This window comes from Rhinolophus ferrumequinum, chromosome 12, assembly GCF_004115265.2.
Source record: "Rhinolophus ferrumequinum isolate MPI-CBG mRhiFer1 chromosome 12, mRhiFer1_v1.p, whole genome shotgun sequence".
NCBI classification, from domain to species: domain Eukaryota; kingdom Metazoa; phylum Chordata; class Mammalia; order Chiroptera; family Rhinolophidae; genus Rhinolophus; species Rhinolophus ferrumequinum.
In genome coordinates this window covers 62,786,146-62,798,753 of record NC_046295.1, presented here as the reverse complement: position 1 = coordinate 62,798,753, position 12,608 = coordinate 62,786,146, and the positions used below count along the sequence as shown (strand labels likewise).

General features: G+C 45.4%; 1 protein-coding gene across 1 annotated transcript in view; it reads right to left on the bottom strand.

The window, feature by feature from the left end:
* The window catches only part of PALM2AKAP2 (PALM2 and AKAP2 fusion), a gene marked incomplete in the record, with an annotated part of 417,966 nt that overhangs the window by 200,017 nt on the left and 205,341 nt on the right, over nt 1-12,608 (bottom strand). Inside the window, 2 exon segments of the mRNA XM_033122412.1 lie at nt 2,417-2,438; nt 3,353-3,467. Coding sequence (XP_032978303.1) covers nt 2,417-2,438; nt 3,353-3,467 — 137 coding nt within the window.

The following is a 12,608-nucleotide window of genomic DNA, read 5'->3' as shown; positions in this document are numbered from 1 at the left end:
GGCTACCATGTGATCAAAAGCCATTTGGTGATCCAACCGTACCTTCTCTGACATGCAAAGGGTGACAGGCACACGGTGCCTGAAGTGGAGTCATTACACACGCACACTCCAGCAGCCATCTCCTTGGCACCTCATTAAACTAGGGCTGCTTTTGCTAATTATCTGCAGCATCTTGTACAGTTATATAAACTTAGTTGGCCCTGGATTCTGTCATCAGCGTGTTTCAGAAGTTGGGTATTTTTCTTAAGGTATTATTCTATAACAATTTTGCGTTAGTTCTTAGTAACAGCGGTTGAGTCTAAAAGGATCTTGGCAACTTTGACATCAAAGGGGCCTTTGAAATTAAAGAATGAGACAATAATTAGACAATTCACCGCCCCTTAACTGGATATGCTTCAGTTTTTACCCTCAGACCACAGAGTGATCTACACATTGACCATGTTCTTGGAAGGATCTGTTTCTTCCTTCAAATTTCTTTCTTTGCCAGTAGATACGGGGTGATGGAAGGCCCCCCTACCCCATCCCAAGTAACTTGTAACCAGAGATGGCAGGAGTCACAATCCAGGGTGACAGGTAAGAACACAGTAACTTTCCCCCAGCCATTTCTTGGAATCCCTAAGACTTTTGTATCCTCTTCTCTATGAGATCATCCGTCCTGTCAAAAAGCAATGGAGGACAGAGTCGTGAAGGCAATTTTCTCTGCAGGCTCTTTTTAATTATGATCACGTTTCTCGCCAGCTCTAGGAACTGCTTAGGTGAACAGATGAAAATAGTGGGAAGTAATGCAGGAGGAAATGAGAGAAGTGTAGAGTGAAAAGGAAAGACACAGTGGCAAGAGTTTATAACGAGGCTTCATTTTTGCTTGTTTACATGCCACAGACTATGTGTGGTGCCAGGCCCCACACAGCCTTCCCTGGGACATGGCTCGTCCCTGAGAAGTCCAGGAAAGTTCCTGGTTTGAGAAGGAAGAGAGGAAAAAAAGGGGAAAACATACAAGGTCGGCGTGCAGCCTTCTGGTATTTAGCTGTCTATGGGTCAGTGTCCGTACCCCATCCCCGCCTGACACTTCACTGTATTACTGCTGACTAGTGCACTGCCTCGGGTGTTCCCATGCATCCACCCCGACCCCCCAAACAGTCAAGGTCACAGCCTCAGACCATGCTCCACCCCTAAAGCACAGAACAAGAGCCCTGACTTGGCCACACCCCAGAGAAGGCTCTACAATTGCCATAAGTCCTCCTCCTGGAGTCCCTGCTGGCTCAGCCCTGACTTGTCCCTGCTCACATACACTGAGAGCATGAGGTTTCATTTAATACCTTCCCAAAGGTAACCCTGGGAGCCAAAATCCAGATCCCCTGCCTTTCACTTGCTGGGAGGGAAAAAAACAACACACACACACACATACACACACACAAAATACCCAACACTGATTTTTTTTTCCTGGAGTCAGGATTATCCTTAGTGCAAGTATCTTTGCTAATCCAGAAAATTGCCTTATCCATCTCTGCGTTTAAAAATCTCTTCTTGTATACTGTTTCCAAGTGACACTGGGAAAACACTGAGGTCAGCTCTTACTCTGGCTCCTGATCCTCCTCCTGTTTGAGAGGTTGACTTTATAAGAACCAGGTGAGCACATGGTATCTGATCCTTCCGACAAGGCTGACATTTTAAAGCAGGTGTAGCTGAGGGCCAGAGTGAAAGTGGGAGTCGAGTGGTTTTCAGGGGTCTGTGGCTCAGGTTAGGGGACCAAGGTGAAGGATGAGAAGCACACAATCCCAAGTTCATCCCCAGGGCCCCAGTTAAGGAGAGAGGAGGGCAGGGGCAAGGAAGGGAAGGGAGAGCCAGAGGAGGGCCTGCTCCTACCAGGATGGGAGCAAGAAGCCGGACCCTCTCCCACACTTCACGTGCTCTGGGCCACTGGGCCCCACAGGAACGGAAGTTCTGTCCAGCCCCACCTCCCTGGAAGACTGGAGAAACTGCAGTTATCAGATTCAAAGGAAAAACAGAGGTCTTAGGAAAAGGTTCCCTAAACACCAGATATTGGCCTTCTGATGTGTGTTGTGACCTGGAGACCTAAACACCAGCACACCTGGGTTCATTCCTGCCCGGGGCCTGGTCCTGATTTAATGAACACTCTGCTAAGCATCTTTCAAGAAAGTGAAAGTGGGGAAACGAATGGGAAGGACAACAGCCGGGCCAATTGTGTAAGACTAGAAACGGTGCGTCGAGAAACAGTCCCTGAAGGAGAGAGGCCGAGAACACTCGGGATGTGCTCCACCAACAGTGCTGCTCTTTCTTTCGGATGCCCTTACAAAACCAGCACATTTCGTCTCCTCGTGAGCCTGTGTTCATGAAACTAAGCTGACCGGGATGAAAACATCCATCTATAGACAGGGCAGAGGGCGCTTACACTTACCTCCATCCGTATTGGAGAAGCTCTGTGGAAACAAAAGCAGGGCCGAGCGTTACTACACATATGAGGACAGGGACCCTCGTCCACTTAACCCATCTTGCTCCCCCAGGCCCAGGCCCACAATTTAACTGGTGGGCAAACCCAAAGCTCTCTTTTCTTCTGGGAAATTCGTTTTTGGGATGCTGAGGTTTAAGGGAAACCTTTCCCATTCCCGTCTTACACTGAATTTCTCCCAGTAGAGACTTATTTCGACTCTCTACCCAGCAAATACCCTTGGTTTTGTAATATCAAAAAATTCCATCTTAAAATTAATTTGTTTAGATTGCTTTCCGATTACTGATGGGTACCTAAGGAAACAGGAGTTATAAAATAGAGGGCAGGCCCTTAGATATTTAGAGGCTTTTTAGAGGCTTTATAGATTCTCTTCTCTCTTTGCTATATACACAGCAGTGTAAAATTGTATGTGTTTACACTTTGCTCTCGGAATTCATGTTCATTTGATTGGTTTTGCCTCTGGCCTTTTTTTTTTTTTTCTTTTTATAAAGGAAAAACTTAAAGTAAAGCCACAGGGAGCATGTTTAATCTGCTTAATAAGAATTGGTTTTAGGATTCTAGAGTCCCATAGGAGATGACTTTTCAGGCATCAGGCGTATAAAGGGTTTGGACAGCCGTAGATGGGGTTAATTTAATAACTCTTCTCTGTGCCTCCTGGCAGGCCAGGTGGTCCCACACCTGAAGACAGGCCACTCTCAGCTGCAGAGATGGCACTGGTCTTCACACATCTGCCCCTCATTGCCAGAGTGTGTGGTTCAGCCTTCTCGTCAATACCAACTGGCCTTTTGTGCAGTTGGCACCATTTGACTGGTGCTTCCCCGTGGAAGCACCAGTCAGGATTTCCCCGTGGATATAATTTAGAGAAATCACATTTGTTTTCTTCACCTTCTGAAAGTCCTTGAAGGATTTTTCCGTCTCCTTTAGTTTCTCTAGGATGATTTGCTCTTTGGCAGATATCTGCGACTCTTCACTTTCTAGAGCCTGTATTTCCTGCTCCAGCCTGGAAAACACACAAACAGAGGACAGGTTACTTTAGTGTCCTGCCATCCCTGGGCCAGAGAGCAGATCCTTCCTGTGGGGTGACTTCCTAACAGTCTCTGTTTTACACTATGCTGAGGTATCAGGCCACAGTTTCACGTTACAGAGCATCCTGTGTTTTCAGCTTTGCCACCAGGCAGATGAGCAGATGTTGGTCAAAGGAAAACACCCGGAGCTACTGCCACTAGTTCATTGCCACCACTTGCAATATGCTTTGGTGTCTCCCCTCCAACTCTATCAATGTGCATAATCTTAATTTGGAGGCAGATATTTTTACACAGCAGAAGACGTAATATCTGATAGAAAACAGCTTCATATTCCTTTAGCTATCTCAGAATAACTGCTCTTCTATCATGTTGGCCAAAGGATGACAAACCAGTTTTTTGTTGTTTTGTTTTTTGTTTTTTGTTTGTTTTTTAAGGAGGGCGCAGCTCAGTGGCCCATGTGGGGATCGAACTGGCAACCCTGGTGCTACCAGCACCACGCTCCAACCAACTGGGCCAACCAGCCACCCTGACAAACCAGTGTTGCTCAAAGGAAATACATTACCAAGAAATGGTTAAGAGCCTGCTGTCATCTCCCTCAGTGGCCTGTCTTCTACTGCCAAAAAGATGGAGTAGACTGATACAACTGCCTCTACTTTCTGGAACTTTCCTCAGTTTTCATAGCTATCCTATATATTTTCTAAAAGGCAAATTTCAGCACTGCCAGGAGACTCAGGGACTCTTCCAGAACAGCAGCTAGTTATGATTTGGGGGACGTTTCAGCAGCTGTGCTCTTTCAATGAAATGATAATAACAAATTAACTTTTATTGAGCACTAAATCTGGGCCAGGAACTGAATAAAGAATTCATATGGCTTACTTTATTCAACCTTCTTCATGACCCTGTGAGAAAGGAATCCCCGTCTTACGGATGAGATCATTAAGGCTTGACAAGGTTAAGGAACAAATTTACTGTTGCAGAGCTTGAAGCAAGGATTCAAGCCAGGACGTCTAACTATAGACCGGCTCCTCATCATTGTGCTGAACTCTCACTACATGGATTCTACAGCATTTCACATATTCCTGTCTTGTTAAACACTGAGTGTGTGGGCATACTAGGGTGGCACTATTATTCAGCAATGACTTTGGGGTTATGAAGGGATGGATGTCCCCTGCCAAAAGGACTCCACACTATTGTACTTCATGAATTATTTGGTCTGAATTTATTCGTTCATTCATTCAATTTTGCTTTTGGTCTCTTTCCCCTCTGTCATGCTGGAAGCTTTGCTATAGGATCGGTGCCTGCCTATATTATATCTCCCTCCCCCTCCTTGTCTTCCATCTTCTGATCTGCTGTTGGGACCTGGCTAACCAAGTCTGTTAGACCAAGACCTAAAGTAAAGAGTTCAGCGTGCGATCTTCTGAGGGGTAAGGAACACCAAGATAGAGGCACAGATTTATTTAAGGATGCACTGTGCCCCTCTAGGGCCTTTTCATTTCCTTCCTGGGCATCACAACAAGCAGCTCTGGTTGGATGAGACTTTGCAGCAGTTACTTTGGCTTATGAAGACAAACCCTATATACAGTTATACCCCCTCCAAATGAACACAGCTTCAGATGTACTTATCATTTCACTCCCAATAAAAGTGGAAGAACTTACAATGACTTCTAAGGCCCTACAGTCTCTAGCCTCCCAGTACCCATATGGCCCCCACTCTTACCAACACACCTATTTCACTTAGCTTTAGTTAAACCGAGCTACTCCTTATTGTCCCATTTGTGCCCCATGTTTTCCCCTGCTCTAAGAAACCCATCTCAAAACTGTAACCATTCTTGAAGTCTCAGCTCAGATGCCACTTACAGCATGAGGCTTTCACAGATTCACCACCAGGAAATAACATCGCCTCCTCGGAACATTTGTTAACACATTATTTTGGTTTATCAGCGGTCTTATCACGTCTACTATGTGTTAGAGTAGTAGTTCTCAACCAAGGTGATTTTAGCCCCTAAGAGATATTTGGCAATGTCTGCAGATGTTTTGCTTGTCCATAATACAAGGAGAGTGGAGTTGGTGCTCCTGGCATCTAGTGGGTAGAGGCCACGGATGCTGCTAAATATCCTGCAATGCACAGGGCAGCCCCCCAACACAGAATTGTCTGGCCCCAAATATCAGTAGTGCTGAGGTTTAGTAACTCTCTGTGTTAGAGCGTATATAAATTATTAATTTTCCCTACTAGTTTATAGATTCTTCATGGAGAGGGCACAAATGCTCAATACAAGTATGTGGAATGAATGAAAGAAGCTGAACCAAGGTGCAAAAAGCCACGGTTCAGTCAAGATGAGACCGTCAGGATTTCTGAGACCAGGGTGAATTCTTCAGCAAGCTTTGACTTGGGGGAAGCCAGAGGAAAGGGGGCCAAGCCACACAGATATTAAACAAGGAGATATAAAACTCCTTTGGCATTCCAAATGTTCAGCAACGTCGTCTACACACATCTGTGTCAATTATTTTTTGGGGTGCTGGAATCGAGGCAGGAATATGAGCATGGAATAAGGACAACACACAGTCAAAGGATCCAGACACTGAATTAATTCAATGAGTAGAGGAGCTCTAGACTAGAGGGTTCCTGGAAAGAATGGATGGTAGTACCTGCCATGTAGGTTCTGAGCAAATTTCACTTGAATCGCAAAAGACAGAGTACCTCAGCAGACACAATGTGCTTTTTGGCCTCATCGTGTGTGGGAGGTACTTCCCTGCTCCTTGACTTTGGGCTCAGCATGGTGACCTGCTTTAGCCAAAAGGATGCTAGCAGATACAACACAAGGAGAGGCTTGAAATGTGTTTGCTCAGTTGGGCTTCTCCTCTTGTGCCTCTGCCAGCACCATCGAAGAGCTTCTCTGGGCAACTGCTGTCCCTTCAGCCTGGGCTCTGGGAAGAACACATGGGGAATAGACTGGAGCCCAACCTAGAGTCAGACGTCATGCGCAGTCAGACTTGCACCTTCAGTTAGAGTCACTCAGCTGCGCTCAGCCTAGATCAACCAACACCCCCATCTATTGCAGAAGTATGAACAAGAATAAATGATTTTTCTCTTAAACCACTGAGCTTGAGAGCAGGTCGTCATAAAGTCCTGTTGTGATAACAGCTAACTGATATAGCTCAAATATTAATATATTATAGGGATATGTCTATTATATATGTATATTATATGATATATATGTGTGTGTATATCCTAATTTTTATCATATATACCATGTATGATATACACTAATACATATTTTATCACATATATATTATATGTACACATATATAATATATAATATACATATATATATCCCAAAAATACCTGAAGCTAAGAGATTAGAAAGACTACAAGCTACCTTTGCCCCACTTCCCCCAATCTTCAGAGAAATTTCGAAGGATACAGGGCACCCCTTCATGAGGATTAAGATTGAGAAAATAGGAAAATATCAGTGGTAATTGTCTCTGGGTAATGGGATATTGGGTGACTTTAATTTTGTTCTTTCTAACTTTCAATATTTTCCCAATTAAAAAAAAATTCATGTGTTCTTTACCTAAGCAGAATAAAAACAATACGTCGCTTTTTAAAACTGCCTCCTCTGGCCTCATGCTGAGAAGGCAGCTTGCACAGGCGGTGGCACAGGGAAGAAACCAGGGCCTCAGCTGCTCATGTCAAGCGAGGGGTTAAATGGGTGCACCTCCACATCGATTCATTTCCAGTCCATTCAACCAACATTTACAGAGCTTGTTTGGCTGGACTTGGAGCTAGGCACTACAGAGGATTCTAAAACAAATACGATCGTGTAAAAATGGCTGACTGAAAAAAGGAAAAGGCCGACTCCAAGTAACGCGCTTCTCCTGGTTAAGCAGCCCCAGGTGGTTAGGAGTTCTCTGTGACCTGATGCCCACTGGCTGGCCCGACTGTCTCCACAGCCTGCCCATGGCTCTATGGGTTTCAGGGCTCTCAGCTATATAGTTCAAGCGCTAAAGATCTGGGTCATGATACAGAGTAACTGAGAAGGAACAGAGAGAGAGAGAGAGAAAAAAAAAAAAGGCAATGAAACTAGACTTTTGCGATAAGAACAACTGAGTTTCACTCAAAGGGAATGAATGAGGAAAACTGACAGTGTATGTTATTCTAAGCAAGTCAGACCAAGTAGCAGGTCTCTCTGCAAATGCACGGGTGGGCTTGGGCCAGGACCTAAGGACGCTGGACGCCCAGGCTGTGGTCTTTCTATGGAAAACCTGAGTCCTTGGCGCTGAGAAGCATCCCAAGAAACAGTGTCATGGGTTAGTAGTAAGTCATGGCAGCTGGGCTAGAAACGCCAGTGATTCGTAGTTTCATGACTGAAACCTAACGCAGCCTTCCCTGGAGGAGCCAAGTAGGATATTGCCGAACTAAAAATAAAGAATGGGCAGGAAGTGTAATTTATACACAAGGTTAATCGAGGCTCTTCAGGCGGAGACAGGTGCACATAATAGCCTCTGACCGACTTGCTCAGTTTCTTCTGAGCTAAAGGGAGACTGCAATACGCAGTGAGGAAAGGTGACCCACTACAGCTGTGCAGGTTTCATTTACTGGAGATGAAGGTGCAGTCATGGCCAAATGGTCTTATAAAATCTACCTAGCCCCAACAGACCTTCCTCACAGGAAATACAAAGGATCTACGGCTCTAGGAACTACCTCAATCATTCTCTCATTCAAAATCCATTCATGCATTCATCCATCCAAGTTTTTGCAAGCACCTTCCATCAGGCAGTACGCTGAGCATCAGGGACAGAGCTAAAGCAGCCAGTGTCTGCTCTGAGAGCTCTAGGTCAAGTGACGAGAATAGCCGAGCAAACACAGAAATTACACTACAACCTAGAAAGAGCGATCACAGAGGAGAGAACCACGTGTTGTGGAAGTGTCATCTCTGCCTGGGAGTGTGGTGGGACCCCGAGTTGCCTGCCCAGTATCTATCCTTCCCTGTCCCATACTAACAGAATCCTTATTTTTGTTGGGGATGACAATGGGCTCAGCTGAAAATGTACCCATCCCAGCTTCCATTGCAGGGAAAGGTGGCCACAGGACCAATGAGATGTAAGTAAACATTGTTGGGAGAGACTTCTGGGAAATCCCCTTAAAAAGAGGAAGGTTAACTTAAGTGGCATATGTCCTTTGTCCCTTTCCTTCTCCCTCCCTGCCTGCAGGGACCTGATGCTAGAGAGATGTATTAGTTTCCAACTGCTGCTGTAACAATGACCACAAAGGTAGTGGCTTACAACAATGTAAACTTATTGCCTTACATTTCCCTGGATCAGAAGTCTGACATGAGTATCACCCCCAAAATCAAGGGGTTGGCAGAGTTGTGTTCCTTTCTGGAGTATCTAAGGGTGAATCCATTTTCTTGCCTTTTCCAGCTCCCCAAAGCCACCCACATTGCTTGCCTTCATCTTCAAAGCCAGCAATAGTACATCTCCCTAACCATTCTTTCCCGGACACAACTTTCTCTGACTCTCTTCTGACTCCCTCTTTCACTTTTAAGGATCTTTATGATTACATTGGGCCCAGATAATGCAGCAGAATAATCTCCCTATTTTAAAGTCAGCTGTTTAGAAAGCTTAATTCCATCTGTAACTTTAATTCCCCTTTACCATGTGACCTAATGTAGTCACAGCTTCTGGGGATTATGATGTGGACATCTTTGGGGGTCTATCACTCTGCCTACCATAAGGAATATGACGCTAGAGGTGGAGCAGTCATCTTGTGTCCACAGGGGCAAGAATATACTAAGGATGGCTGAGTGTGCAGAAAGAGAGAAACTACCCCGATTCTGGATGGCATCATGGAGTGACTGCACCTGCTCTGGATTGTTGGCCCCAGATTTCTCGTTATGAATTTAAGCCACTGTTGTGATCACAACTGAATTCAATTTCCGAAAGATACAAGGTGTCAGAAGAACTTAACTGAGTGGGTGATATGTTAGCTGGGCCTTGAATGATGCATCCGTCAGGTGGAAAAGAGAAGAAAATGTGCCAGGCGGAGGAGACAGCATGGGCCAGGGCACAGAATATCGTATGCCCCTACGCTTACCCAGGGCCATGTGGCCTGGCATGGCCTTTTCAGTCACTGCGTGCTCTACCCTCCAGTTGACATGGCTCAGTACGCCTCAGAGAGGTCCTCAACATTCCCGGTCCTCATCCCCATAGCTCACTTTGTGCTTTCATTCTGCTGTTCCTTGCCTGGTCCAGAATTACCGGTCTTCAAGACCCTGTTGAGAACCTACCTTCTGTCCTCTGCAGTGGGAGAAAACAAGACCCAAACAATGAGAGAAGAAGAGAGGCTGAGTGAGAGGGATCCTGGGCCATTGATTCTCTATACCACTTCCCATCATCCTCTGCTACACCTTTAACCTTTTTACAGGAGCCAGTAAAATTTTTCTTTGTGTGGGCAACTCTCAGTTGAATCCAAAAGAGCGCAGACTAATACAGACTGGGTTTCCAATAGCCTTACTGTTTGGAAAGGGCTTTGCTTGTACACTCAGGTATGCTTCGTTTTTCTTTCTCCATTAATGATGACAATAATTATAATACTAATACATTTAATATTGTTTTTGCTATGTATATATTGTAACAATAAAGGTAATGATCAGGATTATTGAGTGTTTGCTGTGTGTTAGGTACTGTTCTAAGTGTTTTACAGGCATTATGATACTTAATTTTCACAATATTCTATGAAGTAAGAAAACCTTTAACTGTCATCACACAGATAAAGGAACTGAGATACAGAAAGGTCACCGACACGCCCAGGGTCACAAAGATAATGTGGGGCCAGGATCTGGACCCTGGTACTGAAGAACCAGTGTTCTTTGCCACTGCTTTCAAGGGCCTCCTATAACTACTTCCTCTTTTTTCCTTAGTTCCTCAAGAATGCATAGTGCAACCTGATGCATTTTGCATGCTCACAGAACCACAGAAGGTCAGGGTAGGAGTGGAAGTCATTTAATCTAATTGCTTTTCAGAAACATGAAGCCCCTGAACTGTACTCCACCCAACAGTTATCCTACCTCTGCTTGAAATTCTCCACACATGGAGAACTCATCACCTCCCAAGGCAGCGCATTCCCTCCCTGAGCAATACTAACCATCAGAATGCTTGCTCGCAGATTTAGGCAAAATTCATTTTCCTGTAGCTTTCACTAATTGTCTGAGTTCCATCCCTTGGACATGCAGAGGTCAAGTTTAGCAAACACCATGACTTATAGGAGCTCCATTCTGGGAAACGTGAAGACCCAGGGCAAACAGAATTTACTACCCAGTGGGAAGCATGGGTGATAGGAATTGGGGCCCAGGCGTGGAGTGGGGGTGGGGAAAGAGTGGAAAGGAAAGAGGTGGAAGGACCACGAAAAAGGGGGACATCCTGGCTTCCTCATGGAATGAACTCAGCACTGACTAAAAGTTGAGGTGAGAGGAACAGTTACGTTCACAAAATCCTCAGCACCTTGAGTCTTTCTGAGCAAGCTCTGAACAAGACCAGTCTATTCCTAACAATGGCATGAGCCCCAAAAACTGTCCTCACTACTGAGGGACGTGGACTAGGGTTACATGCACATGAACTGTGAACAGAGCAAACACTGCCGCTTAGCTGACACGCATTTGAGTCTCAGTAAATCCTCCCAGGATGAAAGGAGACGCTGACAGAATGGCCAAAGGTGCTGAATTCAGACCTGTTCTCTTCTCTTGAACTGTAATTTCACAGTTGAGCAGTCAAGTGGGGTGCCTGTGCCAAAACAAGAACTTCAGGAAGGATGTTTGCTACTCAGAGGAGAAGAGAGCTGCCCACATCTTTATTTATCCAGCACAAGGAAAACTATAAGAGACCACTAGTTGTTCACCAATTTCCATCCTCTCCTTCTTTCATAGTGACAATCCCTAAGGTTTGGCTGGGTGTATGGCCACACAAAATAATGTCCACATTTTTCAGCAGCTTTTATAGCCATTCACAGGATATTCTGGCCAAAGGGATGTAAGTGAAAGCTCTGTAGGCCAGTTTCTAGAACCTTCTTTAGAGGTTCTTCTTCAGTCCTTCCTTCATCCTTCTGCCTGAAATGCACATGTGCACAGGTGGTGCGCTAACTGCCATCTTGGACTTTGAGGACAGTGTAGGAGTGGCATAAGCTGGAAGAAGCCTGGGTCCCTGAGGAATTCACAGAGCACAGCCACCAGACCACCCTTGACTGACTACGCGTGGATTTTTACTGGAGGGAGAAATAAACATCTTGTTGAAGCCACTGTTACTGTGGGTTTTAGTGACTTGCATCTCCATCTAATCCCAATATATACGAGACATTTGCCACATGTTGTTGAATTTTGGATGAATGATCACATCTGTATGCGAAGGATATGGGGCCATACTTTCACAGCCCAGAGCCTCAAAATGACCCAACAGCAGCAGAAGAAAAAATGAGCAACTGCAAAGTTCCGAATTCATCACTGCTAATCAACTCTTGTAAATGGGGCTTGGCTGGAGCTGTGCTTCAGCCTCAATCTCTGACCCATCCAAAATCTTGGCAGAAACGTCGCTAATCTTTACACAGTGCTAATCATCCATGTCCTAGCATTTCTTTGGTGTGCTGTGACTGTGATGTGTGTGTCAGTCTGACTCCCAGAGCCTTTGCCAGCAGGGTTAACATCAGTGTGGTCCAAGATTGGGCTGTCTACACTCTTTAAACACCTGTCCAGCCCTGCAGTGCAGCCAACTCATCACCCCTGTACATAAGCCTTCACCGCAGGGTGCTCCCTCGTGACACTGACGTTTCAGTTGCATGGTAGGAGCAGAAGACACATTATATGTAGTTCCGAAGTGAGTGTGGTGACAGAGGCTAAGGTGGCTGGCAGCTGTTCCTTTTCTCTGCCCAGAATCCCTGCCACTTTCCTAATTTAGGGAACAATATCCAGCTCCTCCCCCAGGAAACAATCTCTCTGGAGTTCTTTGTGGAGTTGGTGAAACTATTCATCAGAGGGCCCACGTGCCTGGGCAAGGAATGGAAATATAACTAATCTAGGTTGACTGAACTCTGGCCCAGCAATCTGCGTCCTGAGAGGAGTGAAGCAAGA